Source organism: Taeniopygia guttata, chromosome 1A (assembly GCF_048771995.1).
Source record: "Taeniopygia guttata chromosome 1A, bTaeGut7.mat, whole genome shotgun sequence".
Lineage (NCBI taxonomy): Eukaryota > Metazoa > Chordata > Aves > Passeriformes > Estrildidae > Taeniopygia > Taeniopygia guttata.
In genome coordinates, this window is record NC_133025.1 from 49,847,991 (window position 1) to 49,869,359 (window position 21,369).

Genomic DNA, 21,369 nt, shown 5'->3' on the forward strand with positions numbered 1-21,369 from the left:
TCAGGAAAGAACTCTTTATTTCCCATAAATACAGCAGATTCTTCGCGCCGGGCGTCTCATTTTAAACGTTTGTTTTCTTCCATTTACAGAATTTTGCACTGAAAATATATACAAGTCTATTCAAGAACCAAACAAGATCTGCAAAGAAAAAACCCATACAAAACCCTGAAGAGACGGGAAAGGGAAGTAAGACAGCAGAATCCCAGCATAAACACCTTGCTTCCCCCTCCCCTTTACTGCCTGCTGTGCCCAGCTCTGACACATCACCTTCGCTGCCCCGAGCCAGGAGTGCAAGGCACCCTGCTCGTCTCCATCTCACACATGCTTCCTTCTACCTCTGGCAAGTCAATTGATCAGGCCCTCTCCAAATCAGCTTAGGGATGGGAAGCAGCTCCCATGGTCCTAAGTGCCATGGGACTGGGGATTGCTTGGGATGTGCTACCCTCGGTCTCCTCTGTGCCTGCAGATCCCAGCTCTCATGTCACAGTGATTGGGCGGCTGGGGTGAGGCCCCTCCCCAGCACAGGGAGCCAGGCCTGCCCTCAGCTGCAGCAAAGGTGCACAAGGCACAGCTGAACCCCCCCGTGCCCCATTGCAGAGCTTTGTGGTGATGAGCTGGGCTCTCATTTCCTCCAACTCCCAGCCCATCACTCACCCATCTGCGAGAGGACACTGAAGAGCTGAGAAAACCCCCCTGCCCCACCGAGCTCTCCAGCCCAGCCCAGCCCAGCCCAGCCCAGCTGGGGAGAGGAAGTCTCAGGCTGCTTCCTCTCCCCATCTGGCAGGAGGCTGCAGGCAGACTCAACCCCCACAGCATGGCCCCCTCTTGCCTCCATTCCTAAAGCTTGCTATGATAGATAAAGCCTGTGGGAATGGTGTAGGCTTCCCTGATGTAGGGGTTCAAAATGCCAGCTGAAGGGGCTAGGAAGGCACAGAGTAAGCCCTTCCCAGCCCCTGAGGCCCCACCTCTCAGCAACAGCTCTGTAAGCAGCTAGGACAGAGATATGTGATGATCACTCCCTCTGGCCCCTCCCTGCCTCTCCCCCCACCCCCCCCCCCCCCCCAGCAAAAACAACTGTCTCTCTCTAGGTATCTGGAGAGATACCTAGGCTCTGCTCAGCCCTGTTCCTATCAGCTCCAGTGTGATCCCACCAGATGGAATCACTGGGGCCCAGCTCTAAGGAGGGGGCAAGGGGGAGAAGTGAGAGCACCATAGAGCATGAAGTAGCTAAAGGGCTGAGAAGTGTGGAGGGGCAGACAAGGAAAGGGATCTTCCTTTGCTAACCCTTGCCCTGGGCTGAGGTTGTTAAAGCTCCCTGTCCTTGTTCCCCTATGCACCTAAAGCAGGAAAGCAGGGTTAGAAGAGAAGCTGGACAGACTGGGGAGGGAGTGTCATCTTCAGAAGAGCAGGGAAGGCAACTGTTCACACACATGAAGCTTTCCACTCCACTTCTAGTCTTGTGAGATTAACATCTCCTGGCATCTCTGCTCTCCTCCTTGAGGCATGCTCCCTCTGGCCCTTGCCCGGCCATCTGGAGAATAGAGTGTGAGCACCAGCCCCCCACCCACCCTCCCATTTCCTCTGGGTGCTCCAGCCCCACAGGGTTGGCTTCCTAAGGAATCTGCAATGTAGTGCCTGCAACATGTGGCCTTAGAGGTTTCCCCAGGATTCTGGTGGGGGAAACTGGTCCACATCCCCAATTTCATTGTAGGTTTGCTCTCCCATGGTGAAGGTCAGTTTGTACCGTAGCCTCACTTTCTCCTGGAGATGGGAGAAAAAGGATAAGTAGTCAGAAGAAGGGGAAGAAAGGCACGAGGCACAAACCATTCACATCAGAGATGCTGCTGAGTAGAGGGAACAGGGATAGGGTAGTGAGGCTTTGCCCAAGTACCAAGGCCAGCCTCTGTTCATGCCCCAGGAACAATGCTGTTACCTTCTGTGGGTTAGCGAGCAGCAGGACTTGGGTGATGGCACTGGGGTGGACAATGGGATTGAATGCTGGCAGCTCCGTGCCTGAGGGAGGCTGTAGCTTCACCTTCATTATCTAGGGAGAGAGTGAGAGAAGAGAGTGACCACATTCCTGAGAGTGACTTGGCAGCCAGAAGCCCTGCTCCTGCACTTGGGAAGCTTCCACTATGGAGTCAAAGACAAACACATTGTGCTAATCTGAAGGTAACAGAATTTGCTCCCATGCCCAGAGCTCTCTCCACACACCCTGTTTCTCCTGCAGTAGAATCATGCTTTGGCCCAGTCTGGGGACCTGAGCTCCAGCAGCTGTCTTACCTTGGGGACGGCAGACTGAAAGACAATATTGCGGATGGGCTGCGGGGCCGTGCTGAGCATAGAAATCACCACCACAAGCACATCAGGCCTCTCGGGCAGGGCATCCTTAGCAAAGTGGAAGAGGACACGGAAGCCATGCTGATCGTACACTGTCACAGGGAGAAGGCTGCCTGTGTGGGAAAGGCAGGGACAGGCAGCAGTCAGCCAGATAGCACCTGATAGCACCTTTCCCCATCACTCCATACAAGTGACTGAGACACCATTCCTCTTCAGCCTCCAAAAAATCCAACAAGCAAGAAGTTTCTTCACATTCTTCCCGTCCATGTGTGCAGGGTTTAATCCCCCCCACGCCTGCCCCCCTCTTTTTCCCTGGCTCACTGGGTTTGATTGACTCCAGAGGCACAGTGATGTTGGCCAGCGAGATCTCCTGTGGCAGCGCAGTGGCAGGAGGCCTTGGTGGCACTGCAGCACTTCCTGCTGGTGTGGTGGCAGCTTTTGGAAGTGTAGCAGGGGCAGGCAGCTCTGAAGTCAGAGGCAGCGTGGGGTTAGGGGAAATACTCTGGAGCACAGGTGGAGCACTGGGATTGTGGGCTGTGGTGCCAGAGCTGCTCCTGTTCTGCAGATCCCTCAGGGTGAGCCGAGGGGGTGGTTGCTGCTTCTCCCTACAAGGGGGAGAGCAAGGAGTCAAATAGGGTACTAAAATGCTGTCCAGCACCCCAGAAATGGAAACAATTGGAAGAGATGCAAGACTGTACTACCACGTGCTTACCATCGCACTTGTTGAGATTCTGGAGGCAAAGACTGCTGCAGCAGTGTCTTGCCCAGGAGGTCTAGGTCATCCAGGCCACTGCTGCTAGGAGATGGTTTGGGGGAGGATGCACCAGCATCTGCTTTGACTGGTGGTGTTGTCATGATAGGGGTGATAGTGAGCTCATTGCTGTCTGATGACTGTGAAAAGAGCACACAGGAGAGCCCCAAAGCAGGGATGTGTATAACCACCAACCATCAGATGTAGCACGTTTTCCCTACCTACATTTATTGCTTTTACCACCCTCCCCACCCTCTTCCCTAGCTCCCAGTGTATTACCTGGAAGCTGTTCCAGCCGCTGCTGTCACTGGCCTGGACAGGATGTGGTGCTGGGTCATTCAGGCCTGCCAGGAGTAAATGCAAACATGAAGCTTACCTACTGAATCAGTAAGAGCATTAAATAAGGCCTGAAGAAGCAGCAGGGCAGAACCACCAATGTGGTCCCCATTTCTGGCCCCCATCCTTGCATGGGAGAGAGCCAGGAGAGTGACAGTGGCTTTTTTCTGTCCAGATAGCTTCATTTATAATTTAGTTCTCACTGCAATCGTCAGAAAAATGACTACTACTGAGCTGAGCAATCTGACTGACCATGTTGCCTACTTGATGCTGTTGTATTCAAAACCACTTGACTTAAGAAACAGACACTTTGTTGTGCAAAGCAGGACTCTAGAGCCTTCTAGGATTGGCACCTTTACATAATTTCATGTGAACAGTTCTGGAAGTCCCATGCATCTGCTGTCAGCTCATGACTTCAACAGCAAGCAGAAAACACGAGGAACTGGGGGGTGACCCACCCTTGTGATCCCATCTGGGGATGGCCGTTGCATCACTCTTGATTTACCTGCCACGTCAGTTTACCCAGAGCAAGTCAGTGGGCACATCCCTACAGGCTCTCTCTGACTAGCCAGGAAAACACCATGGGACTGAAGTTCAGAATTGTAGCAGAGTCCTTCTCTCCTCTCCCTCACACTACATGAAGGAACCTCTTTGTCTTTCATGATTCGCTTCTACCAGAGTTCCCTCTTATTCATGTTCCTGCCAAAGAAGAACTATCAAGAGTCAAAGAATGAAGAACTCTTGCTCTGGATTTCTCACCTAAAGACATGAGTTCATCATCCAGCAAGGAGACAGAGCCAGCTTGGTCAGGCACAGGGACTGCTGAGCCACCTGAAAGGGTGGGCAAGGCTGGGTAGGAAGGGCATGTTGCTGGAAGCTCCAGGCCAGACAGATCTAGAAGTGCTGAGGTGCTGCCTGCAAAAAGAAAAGAATCTGAAAACGTTATTCAGTCCTTATGCAATGTGGTGAGGCCTAGCTCCCATCCTTCCTCACACCTCCTGCTCTCCCTTCCAGTTCCCCTTCTTCAGGCACCAGTCACATCCACAAGCCATTTCCTTATGTCACTAGCCCCACTCTAAGCTCCTTGCAGGTTTCCCCTTTCCACTTCTCTCAGTCCTCTCTTACACTGCAGGAAACCAGCAACAGGGTCCCTTTGCTTGACCCTCCTGTCCCCATTCTTCAAGTCTCCTCACCTCGAAGGGGACTGGCCACCGTCTCCCCATTGATCTCTTCTCCCCGTACAAGCTGCTTGTAGAGATTGATCACCTGGGTCAGATTGTCATTGGCTTGCAGAATCTCCGCTGAAAATAAGTATGAAAATAGTGAAGAGAGTAACTTTTATTCCCCAAGTCTGTCTGCTTCTCCCAAGCAAGGCCCAAGTTGCTGTAAACAAAACCACTGCAGAGAGCATTTTCACCATTGTTGCTGCAGGCTGCACCAGAGTACACTGACACCTCCAGAGCAGCCTCAGCAGGAATGAGAAAAGTCAGATATGTTTACCTAGAGCGTCATCATTGTCTTCTGTGTCACTGGCGAGCCGGAAAAGCATGGGCCTCATGCGCTCACAGCGCTGATACAGCTCCTGGGGGAGCAGAGAAACAGGGATGAGGTGAACATACTCAGCAGCAGGAGGATGAGGGGATAAGGGTCACCCATTTCTGCTAACCCCAAGGAGGATTCTGGGACTGCCTTTCCTCACCTTCATTAGGTCCTCATTGCTTTCCGTTGTCTCCCCCTTGCTGTAGTTTGTCACCATCTCTGTCAGCAGCTTCACGTTGTTGTTCACCTCCTCAATGGCATTCACCCTCTTGGAGATCTTCTCCATGCGCTTTTGGTCCTGGAGGGGAAGCACATGGGGAAGATGTCCTAACCTAGAGAGGAGAAAGGCCAGGCCAGCCAACCACCCTGGACTAAAGCCCAGCAACACTGCCCTCAAAACAGCTCCCACTCCAGTAGAAAACTCCAGGTCATCTCTGGGCAGGAACATGCCAGACAGGATGGACTTGCTGTCGATTTAGTGCTGCAACAGGGCTTGGGCCACAAAATGCACCCAGAGCCATTCCTCCAAGCAGTCCGGGGATGGCAGAACTCACACAAGGACTCTTTCACAGCTGCTGCAGCCAAATTTTGGGCAGAAGCTCCATATGCCTACATGAGGTCACAAAGCCAGTCCTCCTTTGGTGCCAGCCATCACCACCCAGAGCACAACCCCCCAGCTCCCCTTCTTCCCCAGTCACACCTCCTGAACCATCTCCTTGATGAGCTTGTTGGCGGCCCGGAGATCCTCAGGATGGGAACTTTTCAGGAGGCGAGCCAGTGTCTGCAAAAGAGAAGGTACTTCTGAGCCCAAGCTCAGGGATGGCAGCCAGAGTCACTACCACAGGAGCCTGTGGGCTATCAGAGACCAGGGAGAGAAATACAACTGGCCTTCCTTTTCCTGTTGTAGTTTTGGTTATGCAAACTAGGTCTTTCCTGAAGATCCTCTGCATTCAAAACCTGCTCTGGCCTGCCCATTACCCACCATGGAGAGTCTGGAATGCAGCAGCACTGAGACAGGAAGAGAGCCTGGTTTATGCAAGAATTGCCATGGCATTGTAATGGACTCCTACTCAGACTTCTTCACATGCCTCTTTGCTGGTGAAGAGAGAGCGCTCCCACTTCCTCTCCACAGCCAGTGAACAGTCCCACTGCCCATCTACAAATCCTCATTTTCACACTCTGACCCATGGAGGCAAACTATATCCCTTGCAGCAAACTGGCATCACAATCCTACTGCACAACTAGACCCAGAGGAGACCAACACTTGCTTAAATGTATCAGCACTGATACTGCAGAGATTTGCCTGAGTGGTGACACAATTCTGATGGAAAGACAACACAGGATGGGTCCAGGTGGCTGTAAGTGGTTGGGCAATAAGCAGATTGCAGTGCTGGGGGTGGAGAAGAGATAAGAGTAGCAGCATGTGGGGCTGGGATTTAAACCTCATGGCCAGGTAACTCCGAAGTCTAGAGAGCTCACAGCAGCAAACCTCCCCAAACCTGCTTGGGCCAATGTCAGCACCTCACCCTTTGCACCATCCTGCAGCTAAGTGCTCCAAAGGTCAAACAGATCTACATGTCCCACTCCTCTGGATGTTTCCTTTGTCAGGATTTTCCCACTCCTCTGGATGTTTCCTTTGTCAGGATTTTAGAACAGGCCCTCAAGCATTCCTGTGATACATTTTCTGAAGGACAGCATGTGGAGCAGGGACCTTGACTCTCCCACATCAGAAGGACATAAGGTACTGGAGCAGGAAGATGATGCCTACTGTCCCTCTCCTTGCACAGAGCCCTTACCTTGGACTTTTCTTCATCATCAAAGATGATGTTCTTGGGTCGAGGAGGAGGTGGTGGGAAAGGAGTATCATCTGGAAGTTTGGGGTCACACTTCACAATCCCTGCAGTAGAAACCAAAGGAGAGATTGGGAGGACTCACCTATGCAGGGATGGCACTGTCACCCAGGTCTTTTTTCCCTAATGACCCACCAAACCCAGCTGGGACAGCGGGTGTGTGCGTTAGCTCCTGTTACACAAGATCCTGGATTGTGTTTCTATTCCCCATAAATATCCTCTCTTAGAAAATTCCAGCATATACCGCCAAAATACTTGCAGCCCTTCAGCCCCAGACCTTTCTAGTGTCCCATCTCTGACCAAGCAGATGTGCCCTCCAACCCAGCAACTCCCTCTGCTCAGTCAGGAGCCCCAAGGCACCTGTTCCATCTCCTGACCCTGGTGCTGAGTCAGACTGATGGATGCCCTGGGTCTGGGCAGACGGAAGGGAGAGCTTGTTTCAGATTTTTCCCAGACAAAAAATGAAGGAGGGCAAAACCATCTGTCCACTTGCCCCTTCCAGACCACTGTCTCTCACCTTGCTTCTTCAGCATTTGGTAGGCTTCAGATATCTTCACCTCATGAGGCAGCCCTAATGTCCAGCTGTACATCAGCTCCAGGATCTTTGACTTCACTTTTTCTGATGTTCGGCTGCCAAGATACTAGAGGAAGAGAAAAGAGAAGGCACGAGGCTGATCTGAGCCATTGCAACTCTGGCCTGTTCCTCTCCTCACCCTCCCAGGAGAAGTGAGACTGTTCCCAATGGCACAAGGAGGAAAGAGGAAGCAAACAGGAAAGCTCATGAGGGCCTTGCAACACTATGCTGTGCCTAGTTTCCATCACAGGAAAAACAAGAGGTGTGAGAAATGCTGCAGCAGCAGCTCCTCAGGAACACACAGGGACAGGTGGGAAGGCTCAGGCAGGTCTCCTCTCACTTGTGAAGGGTAGGGTCCTGTGAAAAGAAGCTGCTCAGCAAGACAGCCCTTTAGGAATGAGGGGACAGCAGGCTGGGAGAGGGATGTGGGTAATGGTCTCTGAGGCAGGGCCCCGAGCAAAGTGAGCCCCAGCTGATCAGCACATAGCAGGTGCCATGCAATCATCTTTCAGCCTTTTCACATGGCTCTGATGGGAGCACTGGTGGTAGAAACAGTGCATGTGCCACCAGAAACAAGTGGCTTAAGGCAGAGAACATACTCTAAGGTGCCGAGCAAGAGGACTTTAGGATGCTGCTGTCACTGTCCAGGGCTATTCATCATCACAGATCACAAGCTGTGACTGGCAGTCAAAGGTTTTCCTTAGTCATATTTAGCCTGTGTTCCCTTAACTCTACACTTGCTGGTGTTCACTGCATTGACTGAATAGGGCACAGCTTGTTCTGCTGCAGGAACAGCAGCATCAGCAGAGGAGCAGGTACTGACTTGGTCCTTCAGATGGACTCACCAGAACACCACTGACCAAGCCTGGGCTTGCCCTCCAAGAGTGTCTCAATCAGGTTGGGACACCCCAGAGAGACATGGTCCTGTCAAAGCTGGGGGAGGTTCCTGAGCACATGCAGCACAGACAGAGCCCAACAGGGATGCAGGGAAGGTGACTCCAGGCACGCACATGAGCTCAGTAGTCTTGCAAGTGCTGGCCACACCATGTCCAGCTGGCCCTCGGCTTCCTACAACAAGAATCAGCCTGGAACAGAGGGTCAAAACTCACTTCCCACCACAAAACTCACGGGGAAACAAGGGCTAGATCTCCTACTAACACTGTCCTATTTCGCCCACATCCCTGTGGGTGTCTGACCTTTTTTCTCAGCCACCACTTTTTCCCAAAGCCCTCCTGTCACCAGGCACCAGTCCCTCCCAGCACGATGCCGTGAGACCCACCTTAGGGGACACCACCTTGATGAGCTCATTGAGGAAGCGGAACTTGCCCACCTCATCGTGGAAGCGTTTGCCACAGCTCTTCATGCAGGACTCCAGCACCTGGGGAGAGGGGCCAGGTGAGTCCCAGCATGGGGTCAGCAGGAGGATCAGGAGCCAGCTCCTTCCTGCTACCCCCTCACCAGGTACAGAGCCTGTGGCTACTATCACAGCAGCACAAAGGGACATCCCCTGTTCCCTCCCAGGTGGTCAAGCACCCTCCCACAGGAAAGAAAGATTCCTGTCTTTGGGGCCAGTATTGGCAGAGATGGCTCAACAGCCCATCCAAAGGGTTACCCTTAGAGAGGTCACAAGCACCAGGGTTTCAAAGTTGGATCCACAACATGATTAAGAATCATTGAATCCTTTAGGTTGGAAAATACCATCAAGATCATACAGTCAAACCATTAATGCAGCACTGCCAAGGCCACCACAACAAAAGCCAAAAAGCTTCCTACGCAACTTCAACAGGCTATTATCCTTCTAGGAACAAAACCTTTCCAAGTAACCTCTCCTGACTTGTGGAACCACCTTCAGTCCCTCTCCCACCCAAGGGCCCAGGTGCTCCAGGGCTTTCTCAGAGGGAATTCAAAGGTTCCTGTGCTTCTCCAGTCAAGCTGGAGCATCTCCATGCCCTGCCCCTCCATCTAGTTCTACCAGCCTGCAGATGCCCTTACCGTGAGGGCCTGGATAGCTTCCCATTCCTGTGGAGACTGGATCTTGTGGGCAAGAAGCCGGGTGGCAAGTGGAGGACTGGAAGGAGTGAGGGGAAAAGAAAAGCTTGCCGGTTATTGACAAAATGCCTGGTACCTCCATTTCTGTCTGGGAATCCAGAGTTGAAAAGCATGTTGCAAGTTGAAGATGCTGATAAGGCACTAAGACACCCCAAAATCCAGAGGGAACCTTCCATTAGTGGACCAGGACCACCCCACCTACCCCCGCTTTGAGGGCCTTCATGCCTCTTTAGCTCTTGGGACAATCCCACTGGATTTTGCTGGGTGGGAAATCATAACCAGGCCTGTGACCTGGAGAAGCCTGGGGAAAGGACAAAGCACTTACCCCTCTAGTTCCTTATTGAGCTGCTCACAGAACGCATTGATACCATCCCAGTCCAGGTCCTTGTTCAGGGGGTTTGTGGCTTTGTCTGCGGGCAGGAGGAGGGGACGATGAGAAAAGAAACCCAACAGGCTCCCATTCTGTGGAGGGACATCACTGACCCCGCTCCGTCCATGCCAACTCCAGCGGGCGCAGCAGTGGGAGGAGAAACCCACCCGTGTCCACTCGCCCCTTCCCACGGCAGCCTTGTGCACGAACTCTGGCCCCCTGCTCCCTCTGACCCAGCGTAGCCCTGCCTCCGGCTGGGCCTGGGGTCTCACCCGCCGCCCCCAGGTGCTCCCGCTCCACGGCACCAGCGCGACCCCAGCCCGTCTCCCTCGCACCCTGCGCCCTCCCCGCCCCATTGCGAGGGGAGCGCTGCTCGCAGCCGCACTCACTGATGCGCGCTTCCAGCGTCTCGGGCTCCATGCCGGCGGCCCGCGGCTCCTCAGCGGGACAGAGGCGCTCCGCCGCCGCCCTGCCGCCGGGCCCGGCGCGGCCGCGCCATGGAGAGCGCCGATCCCTCCGCACACAGAGCGCCGGAAGCCGGCCGGGCAGGGCGCCGCTCCGCCGCCAGCGCGCCCCCTGCTGCCGCGCACTGCCGCTCCACCATCAGCGCACGGCGCAGGGGCAGGGAAAGGCACGGGACGCGGAAGGACGCGGAAGGAAGCGGAAGGCTCTCCCGGAGAAGGACACAGAGGGCGAGCGAGCGCGGGGCGGGGCAGAGCGCCGGAAAGCAGCGGCCGCGCGGAAACCGGGCGGGCGGGCCGGCCCCTCCCGGAAGAAGCGGTGTTACTGGCAGGTGAAGCCACTTCCGGTGCGGAGAGCGGGCACTTCCGGCGGGCGGCCGGCGGCGTGTCCTTTAAAAGGACACGGGCCCGCCGCGCGCGGCGCCTGCGCGGTGCGCGCCCGCCGGGCCCGGCAGTCGGGCTGGGGTCGGGTACTGGCCAGCAATAAATATAAATATCAATGGCAGCGGGTGCAGTCCCCTGCACTGTACTTTAAATAGCAGCTGATAGTCCGGCAGCGCCTGGCCTGGCCCTTCTGCCTGGCCGAGCAGCGTGCGGGGCGGGCGGGGGATGGGGGTGGCTGGCGATGCTCCAGAAATGGCTGGAGCGTTCCAGGACAACTAACTCCGTTTGTCCCAGCTTTCCGTGTGCCTCTGGCGGTCTAAGCCAGCCAGCTGTGGCACCTAACAGCGCCTGGGGTCCTGGCAGGAGCAGCAGGGCTTCTCCGCGCCTCGCTGCCTTTGCAGTTTGCTTTCGTGCTTTTCCCATCCCGAGCGGTTTTGGGGAGCCCCTGTGTGAGGGGAGCCCCTGTGTGAGGGGAGCCCGCTGGTGGCGGCGGGGCGTGGGGCTGGGGTGGGCCGGAGCGCCGGCGATAAGGGCACAATGCAGCCCAGAATCCGGCGTTCCGGCCTCTGATGTGCAGGCAGGCGGCTGAGCCCCCGTTCTGGGTTACTCATTTACAGCACTAATCCCACAGTTGACGAGGGAACTGCCCTGTTGTCACCCCTAATGGCTTTTCCTGATGGATAGCCATTGTTTTGGTAAGGGATTTTTAGCCATTAAAAAGCACTTTTTGGCGCCTGAATGTAGTTCTTTTTTTAACTGTTACTGCCTCGCGTCACAAAGCCCTTTTAAAGTGCCTTTCATAGAAAATTGCAACATCCTTCCCCTTGCTGCGTTCAGGCACGTTTTACACAGATTATTTTAATCGTATGAGTCAACCCTGCCTGTCACTATTCCTTTGATTTTTCTGAGAATCCTGAAGTCATCTGTAAGAGCCCTCCAGGTCATGTACGATCTGCATAGAAGGCACGCAGCGCTCCATCCCCCACAGCGATTCTTCTGAATGAGAGGTTTCGCAGGCTGGTGTTTTACACAGCCCCCTTTTGCTCGGGTTTCGGTCCGTCTGAGTCTCAAGCCTGTTTGTTTTCCTTTCTTAGGCAACACCCAGTGGTTAGCAAGTCCAGGACGAATGGAAGGCTGCACCTCTTTTCGGCCGGTTGCAAACAATGGCGAGTGAACTCGTGCATAACAGTCCTGTCAGCGGCGACCTTGCTTTTATTTCTCACAGATTTACGAGTCTCTTTCCCCTTTGGTACATCTGCTTTCCATATAACAGGGACTCAACGTGCAGCCAATGGAAAAGGAGATCGGAATGTGAATCTTTGCTCCCTGTAAGAGCAGCTAGATGATGTGTGAGGAACAACCTTTCTCCCCTCGATTTATTTTTACCGACAGCTGGAATTTTAAGCTAGGTTTGGACGGAGTGAGGCGCTCCAAGTTGTAATTAACACTGCTCCAGAAGGAAAGTACTGGAGCTATAATTAGTTTGTAGCCAGTTGTGGAGGAAACTGATGGCGTGCAAGCCAGAAGCCTGGATGAGCACAGCTCACGGGGTCAGTGTATGGCTCTGTGCTGGCCCAGGGATGCAGTCCGCGCTTGTCAGGCTCTGCAGCACCCGCCCGCAGAGGGCACCAGCAGGCAGGGGAGTGCCTGCCTGAGCAGCCCAGGCTCAGCCAACGCTCCTGCTGCTTGCGAGCTCGAGGTGAATCCCAAACACTCCATCGGTTAGGAAAGGCCTCACAGGAGAGGCCAGTCTGCCTGGGAGAGGGGTTTTCCACTTGCTAACTCGTCTTCTGCCGGCCAGAACCACTCTGTCACCCTGTCTCTGTCCCAATGTTTTTTTGGTTTCTCTGCCGTGTGTTTATGTGAGCCCTGCGATGTTTTTCAGATGTGCCTGTGTGCGCTTCCTCCTGGGTCGTCAGTTGTGGCCCAGTATGTAAGCTTCTCTTTCCCCATCAGATTCTTCTTTCTTTGGCAACGTGTTCTGCCAGAGACCTTTCACTTTCTTGAAGTTTGGGACTGTGGTCTATTGTTCCTTTTTGTTTTTCCTGTTTGTTTGTTTGTTTTCCTGCTCTGGCTGACTCCACCAACCAGTTCCTGGGGGGTTTGCTCAGTTTTCACTCTGCTACTTTCTCTTGGAATAAGCTGGCAGCACCTCTCCTGACATCACCTGGGACCATGCACCTCTTTACACAATCCTCTGGATTTGCAGCCCTGCCATTCCCTGACCTTGGCTAATATCCTTCCTTTTGCAATACTTTTAAGCACCTTTCCCAGCAGAGGGTGGCAATTAGAGAGGCAAGTATAGAGTTGCATACTTCTCTAGAGGGAGAGCAGGTTTGAGCTCCTTTAATCTAATAGGAAATGTCTCCTTCCCTTTCATATGCAGCACTTTCTTGTATGCAATCATCCACCAGGATTGCTCCCTTCCATTTCTTTCAGTAGTTTCCCTTTCAGCTGTAGAAGGACCTGTCCCCGGTGATCAAAGGCATCCTTCTGCAGCTACAGGAGCAGAATGAGGAAACAGGATGCTACATAAGGGATCAGAAAACCTGCTTGCTAGATCTCTGCAATTAAGCATGTCTTGAAGCAAGACTCAGGGAAATACTCAGCTAATCTTGCTGCCTCAGTTTCCCTGGTTGTTAGCATGGGGGTATAATTTCATTTTCTTCCTTTGGGAAATGGCCTTGACCTCTGTACACCAATTTTCCTTTCCCGATCAGTTCTGTCATTAGAGCAACTGGCTCAGCAAGACAAATGAGAGAAGCAAATACCAGTTAGAGGTGAGCTGTGCAGCTCCCTGTTTCCTTGTGTTCAAGCCTTGCTTCCCAGCTCAGGGAGTGTTTTGATTCCTTGACTGAGCAGGCAGCAGTGCCCTTCTGTACAGTGTGGGGAGTGAAAGTGTCTTCTTACACCCTGGGGAAGGCTCAAGTGGGTTTGCTGATGCTGATAGCTTCTTTGTAACAAAGTCCGGGGCATTTGGGGTGTGCTCTGAGAGTATGGGAATGCTCTTGCTGCTGAGGAACTGTATCTTCAGCAGGCAAAGATTAAATAAAACTGATGGGACGGAAGCCCTCGTTGTAGCTGTGGCTTGGGGGCTGGTAGGTTTTGTAGCTGGAAGCTGAACAAGGAGAGGAAGACCTGCCAGGTTAGAGCGAGCTGCTTGAATTTATGGGGCTGAAGTGAGCACTGAGGGCCCTGGGCCCGCAAGGGGGAGCCTCGATGGAGTCATTCACTGCACTGCTGATGAGATCAGCTCCAGACTGGAACAGATCCATGACCAATACTGTGCACTCGATGCTCGGGAGTCAGCAGAGGCACTGGAAAACGTGAACAGATGCACCCATTCTTGCTTTGCCCCTTGCTTGCAGAGTTGCAGCTGGCAGATGGAAGGGGCTTGATTAGAGAGCACAAGTACTGGGGGGGAAAAAGTAGTTCAAGAGCCTGGATTTTGCTGAGATATAGTTTGGCTCTAAAGAACAGCAGGAGGGAGAAGGAGAAAAACCCTATTGCAAAGGCATTTTTCACAGGCATCCAAGCGTGATCTGAGCAGAAATTGGCAACATGAAGCTAGGCGTCCTGAAGCAAACCGAGGAGCCCAGCTGCAGCAAATCCCCAAGCCTGGATGATGAGCACATCCCCGCATTGCGGCGACAACGAAGTGTGACTTAGTGAAGCGTTTGCTGGGGATGTTTAATGTAGCAGCCGCCCGGGAGTGCAGAGATGCAGTCGTGTGCAGCATCTCTTTTCCAGCACGGCTCAGGGAGGAGGCATTCCCGCTGCAGAGTGCCCCAGTGCAGAATGCACATGTACTCAGCTGTGCAGCTGGCTCAAGTGTGGCATGATGAGTTTGAATAGATGGGTTTGGCCCAGGCTTGAAAATCCCCCATTGCCAGCAATCTCATTTTGGCTGCAGCTGCCTCAGGTTCCCTAGGAAACTCCAGTGCTGGCTAAAGTCTGGGCTGTGAAACAGCAGGAGGAGGCAGTCCGGCGGCGCCCTCCCTCCAGCCTGACTGCTCAGTCTCTGCCACTTGGCACTACAGCCAGCTTCTGCCCCACTGCTGGTGATGCTGAGGAGCAGCAGGGCAGAGCGATCCCCGTGCTGGGGCATGGTGGACGTGGAGCTAGGGATAAAAAGAAAGCTGTGACCCAAGAGGAGGGGTAGGGAGACTCTGAGTCTGCATATGCAGATTACCCAAGGGTGGACCTGGCTTTTCATAGGCTCCTTTCTAGTCCCTCTGGCTTAATCTGTTTTAGCAAGCACAACAGGAGCAGGGCTGGGCCTGAGCATTGCCTCAGGATGATGGCTCATGCTGTGCAGTTGTTAGCAATCCCCCTGCCTTGGTTTTGAGCAGTGTACAGCACTCAGGCACGGCTGGGGGCAGGGTGGTCTGGGGACTGATCCTAACAGAGCTTTGTTGCCATGCTTTTAACCCCATGGATGGGAGCTGTGTTCTGCTCCTTGGCTTTTGGGGCCAAGGGTGAAACAGCTACACCCTGTAAGCCCAGGTCCTTCAGAAGGCAGGTTTTTGAAGTGCAGTCACCTGCAGCCTGTATATTTATCCTCTAATTTTCCAGCGTTTTCCTCATCGAAAATTGGGGAATGTCATGCAACAGGTCGTGGGTGAGTGTGTGGGATGGAGGCGTGTGTGTCAGACTGAAACTGGGAAAGGCTCTGTCTGCTGGGTATGGCTGACCTGTGGGTTGTGACTCAGTGTCCAATACTCCATGCTATGCATCATTGGCTGCATTTGACCTTCTGTCGTGTGGGGTGGGTGAGATACTACGAGAAAATGTTGCCCAAACAAATGAGGTCAGTGTGGGGGCCTGCTCCTGGATGCAGGGATCAGGCAGGCCTGGGCGCACAAACATGTTGAATTTGCCTCTCTGGCTCTCCTGCCTGAGGCTGGCAGAACAAGGAGCCCATGCTTCTGCAAGAACTTCCCATGCACACACACCTATGTCCTATTTCCCCTGCCACCCAAAGCCACATCAGGTTTGGGAGCTCAGTCAGGGAGCAGAACAGGGGCAGAGCTCATGTATCCCCCATTTAATGTGCTGGCAGATGTGTCCCCCAGCCAGAAGAAGGAGCAGGTGCATTTGACCAGCCTCTGCCTTGTCTCCACTTGGAGGGGCTGTGTTCAAGCAACTCACTGTTCCCCTCAGCTCTGCAGGCTTTTCAAAGGCAGTGTCCACGTTCTGGATCTTGCTGCAACCATGTCACACTTTTGCTGTCCCTGATGTGCACTTTTGCTGTCCCTCATCTTGGAGGTGGGGAGATGCTCTTAGAAGCTGTTCCTCTTTCCACAGAGGTTGCTCCTCCTCGAACAGAGCAGCTTTGCATTGGGAGTAGCCTGGTTCCCAGCAGCAGTGCTCCGGCTGAATTTCAGGAGGATGGTGTGTGCTGGGATTTGATAGGGTTAAAAGCTGTGGTGTCATGGCATGGTTCAAGGGTGGGCTATGAGACTTCTTCCCTCTCAGTGCTGTTCTTCTCCTGCTGGTGTCCAGAGCTAGTGTAATGCACCCTCAGCTCATTCTGAGCCAGCTCTCAGGGGAGCTGTGTCTCTGACCAGGAAAGATTCCCACCCCTTTCCTAATGAGGCCGAGTGAATAATAGAGATGTTCCTCAGGGATGGTGTTGTAAGCAGTGCTACTTGCACGTTCAGGGCCAGAAAGCTGGTCTCCACTAGCTTTTCCCTACTGTTGTGCAGCAGACTGGATGTGTGTCCCATCTTGACAGAAGAGATAAGATATCTGCCTGCAGATGGGAACTTGCCCGGCAGTTGCAGCCACCTGTCCTCACATTGTGCTTATCAGATCTCCCAGCTTGGGAAGTCTGTTTGAGTCTGTTTGTTGGCAACCAGTGTTTGAGCTATTCAGCCTGGGATATGATAAGATTAGTCTGGGGTGAGTCGCACTGAAGGCATTTAGTTTCCAATACTCTTTTCCCCTCTCTGGAGCAAGCATCCTCTGTCCAGGAATCTGACTGCAATTAAAGCCTGGTGTTTGTTTTGCTGCTGGGGGCTTTCCAGGAGGGGAGAAGCACAAAGAAATTTGGGGGCAGCTAGAGGGACACAGCAAGGTTCTGGCCCCTGCATGTTGCCAGTGGTGAGGAAAAAAAGGACAGCAGGAAAAGGCACAAACTGGAAGGAAGGGAAAGAGAGCCAGAGAGAACAAAGAGCTTGGCATGAGTGCTGGGAATGCAAAATAAACATCCACTGTGCTCAAGTGAGGGCTTATGTCCTACTGGCTGCACAGGTCAGAAACAAGAGTAGAGGCTCATGGGTGAAGTCCAGAGAAGGGACAGGATGCCTATATGGGACAGGGTATCCCATGGTGTCCAGTGTAGTGCTGGAAAGGGAGACTAGGTGTCCCATCAGAGCAAAGCAGTCACTGCCCTGCTCCCTGAAGTATCTTGAGGAGTTGAGATATCTCAGGGCAGTGCTGTGGTCCAGCTCTTTCCCTGTTGTGTCTCACTTTGAAGGTCCATGGGTTCAGGTATTTCTGGTGCCCTTCCTTCTGGAAAGTGGGAGAAGAGGAATACAGAGAGTCATTTGTGTGGGCCTGATCTTTTCTTAGCTCTCCTTCAGATGCCTGCAGTTCCCTCTTTAGATGTCCATTTCCTGCACTGAGTCAGTCATTTGGGGATTTGGACTCCCCTTTTTTTGGCAGCTTTTCTTTCCCATGTTCATCTGGTTTGGTTTTTACTGTTTCATTTTGCAGTGCCATCAAAGGGAGTTTGTTCAAGCTGATTTTGCAGCAACAGATAGTTTTGACTTGACAACCCCTTCCTTTGCAGACCTCAGTCATGGCCTTAGATCCAGGGTGGGTTGCCCCTTCAGATGCTCTCAAAGCTCATGTGTGGTAAGGTGGCTTGCTGCTTCCCAGTGGAGATGAAGGATACTTGGCTTTAGTGAGGTGAGCATGGGAGAAAAGACTTTTTTTATGCTCCCCTTCTTTCCAGCCTATGAGCTGTTAATTCTTGTGGCTTTTCAAAACTTGCTATTTCTCCCTTAGCATTTCTTTCTCTCTCTTTTTTTTTTTTTTTTTCCAGTGGATGAGCCACCATTGGCATTGTGCCTCGTGCGTGTGACTCAGATGGATTCTGCTTGTCTGAAAGATTCCTGCAAGTCCTCAGAGTTGTTCAACCTGCCCTGCTCAGCACTGGAAGCTGTGAGATCAAGTCCTACAGCCTCATTGTCCCTGTGCAGGATGGAGACTTGGCAGTCACTCTCACTTCTTGCCCTTGCTGTGCTGTGGGGTTTAATCCAGGATGGCTGCTCTGTGGAGGGAGGTCCCCAAGGACCTTTTGTATAATGGTGCAATACTGCATTTATTTTTTGCTTATTCTAGCTCCAGCCAGCTGGTCTCATGCTCTCTGTGTTGTGGGAAACGGTTCCCTTGAAGTCAGTGAAGTTGGGCTTGGGGCATCTTGGAAGTCCCATGGCTTCCACTGCAGGAAGACTTCTCTTCTTTGAATGCCTCTGGTTTTCACACTTAATTGGACCCACCAAGGGCTAATTTTTTCCAGAGGCACTAACTGCCTCAGTACCTCCTGCTGATAGTAGATGGAATGATGAGAGATCAGCATCTTCAATACTCCAGCTGTATCAGCTAGGGGAGTACAGCTTCCTTTTAGTTTTTTGCACAGGTTTGCAAAGTGATTTGATTTGATTTTGTGGCCGTGGAAGATTTAAGATGAGAATCCAAACAGGAGGAGTTGATTTTGGATGTGAAGTTGGGTGTCTGTACCTCAATTTCCTCATATGAGGGAGCTGCCATTTTCCTTGCTCAATGGTAAGATAAAACTGTTGTAGATGTTAATCTTTTGGTGGAGGATAAGTGGACCATAAGACCTCATGAAGCTGATCCTTTGTGGAGCGCTCTTTGGAAGATCCTTTTCCCATTAAGCTAATAATGTCTTATCCAGAAGATATGGGTAAAGCTGCATGATCCCAAGGGTCCCAGAGAGAGAGAGAAGCTGTGAGCTTTCTGTACATCTTCTCTTTTCCAGTAGGAAAGCTTTCAACACAAGTGAATTATTATCTCCAGGCGTGTTTTTGAAAGCCTTTCCCACAACCCAGATTCCTGGCATGCACCTATGAGTGAAAGAATTAGAGAAATGAAATCTGGAAATGGAACTGGGTGGCATGTCATCAGTCCTCTGAACTCCTTTCTCCACCCTCTGCCAGTTGTGTTCATTCTCCTGCCCTTCAGCCAAACTGGGAATCCAGAAGACATGACTCATCTGGCTGCTTGGGTTGATAAAAACGACCCCTTATCTACCAACTTCCTTGCAAATGAACCACCTTTCTCCCCTTCCCCGTTCACAGCTCAGACCACACAGAAATGTTTTTACAGACTTCAGGGCTGCCTGAGAGAGACATCCCCTGCAAAGGTACAAGGACCTAACATGGAAACCATCCATCAAGAGCACATTTGAGCTCCCCCCTGGAGGTGGAAGATGCCAGCCACTGTGGCACCACTGCCCTTCTGATCGAGGAGGGAGGGAGATGGAGTCTGAGGCTGTACCTGTTCCCTGTGCTCTTGATCTGCTCCACTGCTTGATGCAGATTCCCTTTCTCACTGCTGCCCCTTGCCCTGAAGAAAGGTGTGTGTTTCCCCCCCACATTTTAGTTCTTCAGCTATCTTTGTCCTTCCTCCTCCTTTTCCCCCCACATCCTAAGGAAGAGAAATTGCACCCTACAGCTGAAGAGGGGTGATGTTCGTGGAGAGCCTACTGGATGCTGGTGGCCTCTAATGTCTTGCCCTCCAGTTTAGATCATGGATGCTACTTCCATTGTTTCCACAAGTGCTCTGGATGATGCACTGTGAGGGGGCTGAGGCAGGAGGGATGGCAGGAGATTAACCTCTAGTCCTTTGTTCCTTCCCATTTTACTTGATCTGAATGTGGAGACCAGTGCTTTCTCTAGAGGAGCCATCCCACTCTGGGTACCATCTTAGGGAGGAGTTTAGTGCTCCTGGGCACTTTTTTCTTGTGCTCATCCTTGCTTTGGCTTCTCCTGCATCTCCTGGACAATTCTCTCCGGTACACACCCTTCAGATCCACAGACCTGCTTACCCAGTTTCTTGCTTACCTCAGTGTTTGGCTGAGGTAAGTACAGTTTGTTCTTTCGGTCCTCCTCCGTTAGGAAGCTGGCTGACTTTCAGAGCTCAGGGAGCAGTTGGGTGTAGGTTGCAGCACTCTTTGCTGAGAGACCAACCAACACCTCTTGACTAAAGGGAAAGCCGGTCCTATTCAGGAATTTCTGTACTGGAAGGTGGAGGGCTGATCATCTCCATTGGGAGTTGATGGAAGTTTCTGCTCAGTTGTATCCTGAGCCCTGGCCTCTGAAAATCCACCCCACAGCCCTCTAAGGCAGGGGTCATTCCCCCCTAGTCTTAATGAAGAGAGGAAATCAAAGCAGAAGCAGGACTTAATCACAACTGCCATGAGGAACCACAACCAGGGCCCAGATGAGGTCAGAGAACACAGTTTAAATCAGGTCACTGCTTGAGATTTATTGTGTGGAGTTTTTCTTTTTTCTTTACTCCCGCACTGAAATCTTTCCCCAGAGGCTATTCAAGGAAATAAATAGCCAGTGGAAAGGGACAATAGCTTGCTGTGGAGTACAAATTATATGAAGCAGTAGGAAATAATAGCAGAGTAAGCAGCTGCTTCTCCGAGAAAGAATGCATGGCTGGTCTCTCCAGCTCACTTTGCCTTGAGCAGACACTGATGCCTGGTCCAAGGCACAGGCTCCCTTGGTGCCTGGAGTGCAATATGGGACAGGTACCTTATCTGTACTGCAGTGTCATTCTCCAGTGCCACTTCTTTGGTGCCTAGCTAGCACCAAGCCTTTCATGAGGGTGGTAAAGGGATCTCTCTCTTCTTCTTGCAGAGCTTGGGTTGATGTGGGGACAGTGGCACATGCTTCCATGCACCTGGCATGGCTGCCTTGCCTTCCTCTATCTTCCTGATTGCCTTCCTCTATCTTCCTATCTTACCTTCTGGATTGAGCATTATGTCTCACAGGTGGTGACCTGTGTCAGTCCTGCAGGGGACTGTTCATAGCTCACGTTGTCTGGAGAGAACGTGTTGACTCCCTCTCCTCTGAGCCCCTTGCAGCCCTTCCTCAGAATACTGTTGAGAGAGACGGTGGGGAGGATTTTGGCATGCTGGTGTGGATTCTGGGGGCTGTCTCTGCCACAAAAAGCCCTGAGAATCCTCTAACCACTGAATCTACCTTGGCTGGGAAATGGGGAAGTCTGTGGTTTTCCTCAGGGCTTCACACCTAGCTGGCTTATCTCCTGCCCAAATAAGAGAACAAAATAAATACTGCTGCCAGCAACGATGCTGCCGAGGATCTTGGCAGCCTGCTGGGGAGGGTGGCATTCAGTCTGTTCTCAACAGCTGTGTGGGTGCCCTGTGGTTGAGGTGGCAGCTCTAGGCTATGGTATATCAGGTGCTGCTGTCTGGAGGCACTGCAAGGGTCCTGAGATCCTGTTGGTACTCCTGGTGGCCTGAGATCACCTCAGGACTAGGAGGAAGGCTGGGAAAGATTGTTGACCCCAAAATGTACCATGTGGGATCTCTGCAAATAGAGCTGCTGCATTTTATGGGGTGAAAGCACTCTGCAGAGGACCTACCCTGCCATCCTTCTGGCTGAAAGTGAACATGGGTGTCCCATAGCAGTACAAGCCAACTGCCCTCTGGC

The 21,369-nt window shown here is 52.5% G+C and overlaps 2 protein-coding genes across 3 annotated transcripts in view; one reads left to right on the forward strand and one right to left on the reverse strand.

The window, feature by feature from the left end:
* GGA1 (golgi associated, gamma adaptin ear containing, ARF binding protein 1) lies at positions 1-10,332 on the reverse strand. 2 transcript variants are annotated; one of them, XM_002198985.7, is made up of 17 exons: positions 10,199-10,332; positions 9,765-9,849; positions 9,383-9,458; positions 8,670-8,768; positions 7,334-7,457; positions 6,763-6,863; positions 5,667-5,747; positions 5,127-5,264; positions 4,928-5,009; positions 4,621-4,728; positions 4,187-4,342; positions 3,371-3,435; positions 3,053-3,231; positions 2,662-2,945; positions 2,284-2,453; positions 1,934-2,044; positions 1-1,761 (listed from the first exon to the last, which is right to left on the reverse strand). In XM_002198985.7, the coding sequence occupies exons 1-17, from the start codon at positions 10,227-10,229 to the stop codon at positions 1,651-1,653; spliced, it is 2,001 nt and encodes a 666-aa protein (XP_002199021.5). In that variant the 5' UTR covers positions 10,230-10,332; the 3' UTR covers positions 1-1,650. The 2 variants fall into 2 exon arrangements, with proteins under 2 accessions (XP_002199021.5, XP_030118895.4); XM_030263035.4 differs by lacking the exons at positions 8,670-8,768; positions 9,383-9,458; positions 10,199-10,332 and having other exon boundaries at positions 9,765-9,842.
* The window catches only part of LOC100231144 (uncharacterized), an 18,565-nt gene continuing 7,502 nt past the window's right edge, over positions 10,307-21,369 (forward strand). The window contains exon 1 of the mRNA XM_072923436.1: positions 10,307-10,602. Within this exon, the coding sequence (XP_072779537.1) occupies positions 10,307-10,602 (296 nt within the window). The remainder of the gene's footprint in view (positions 10,603-21,369) is intronic.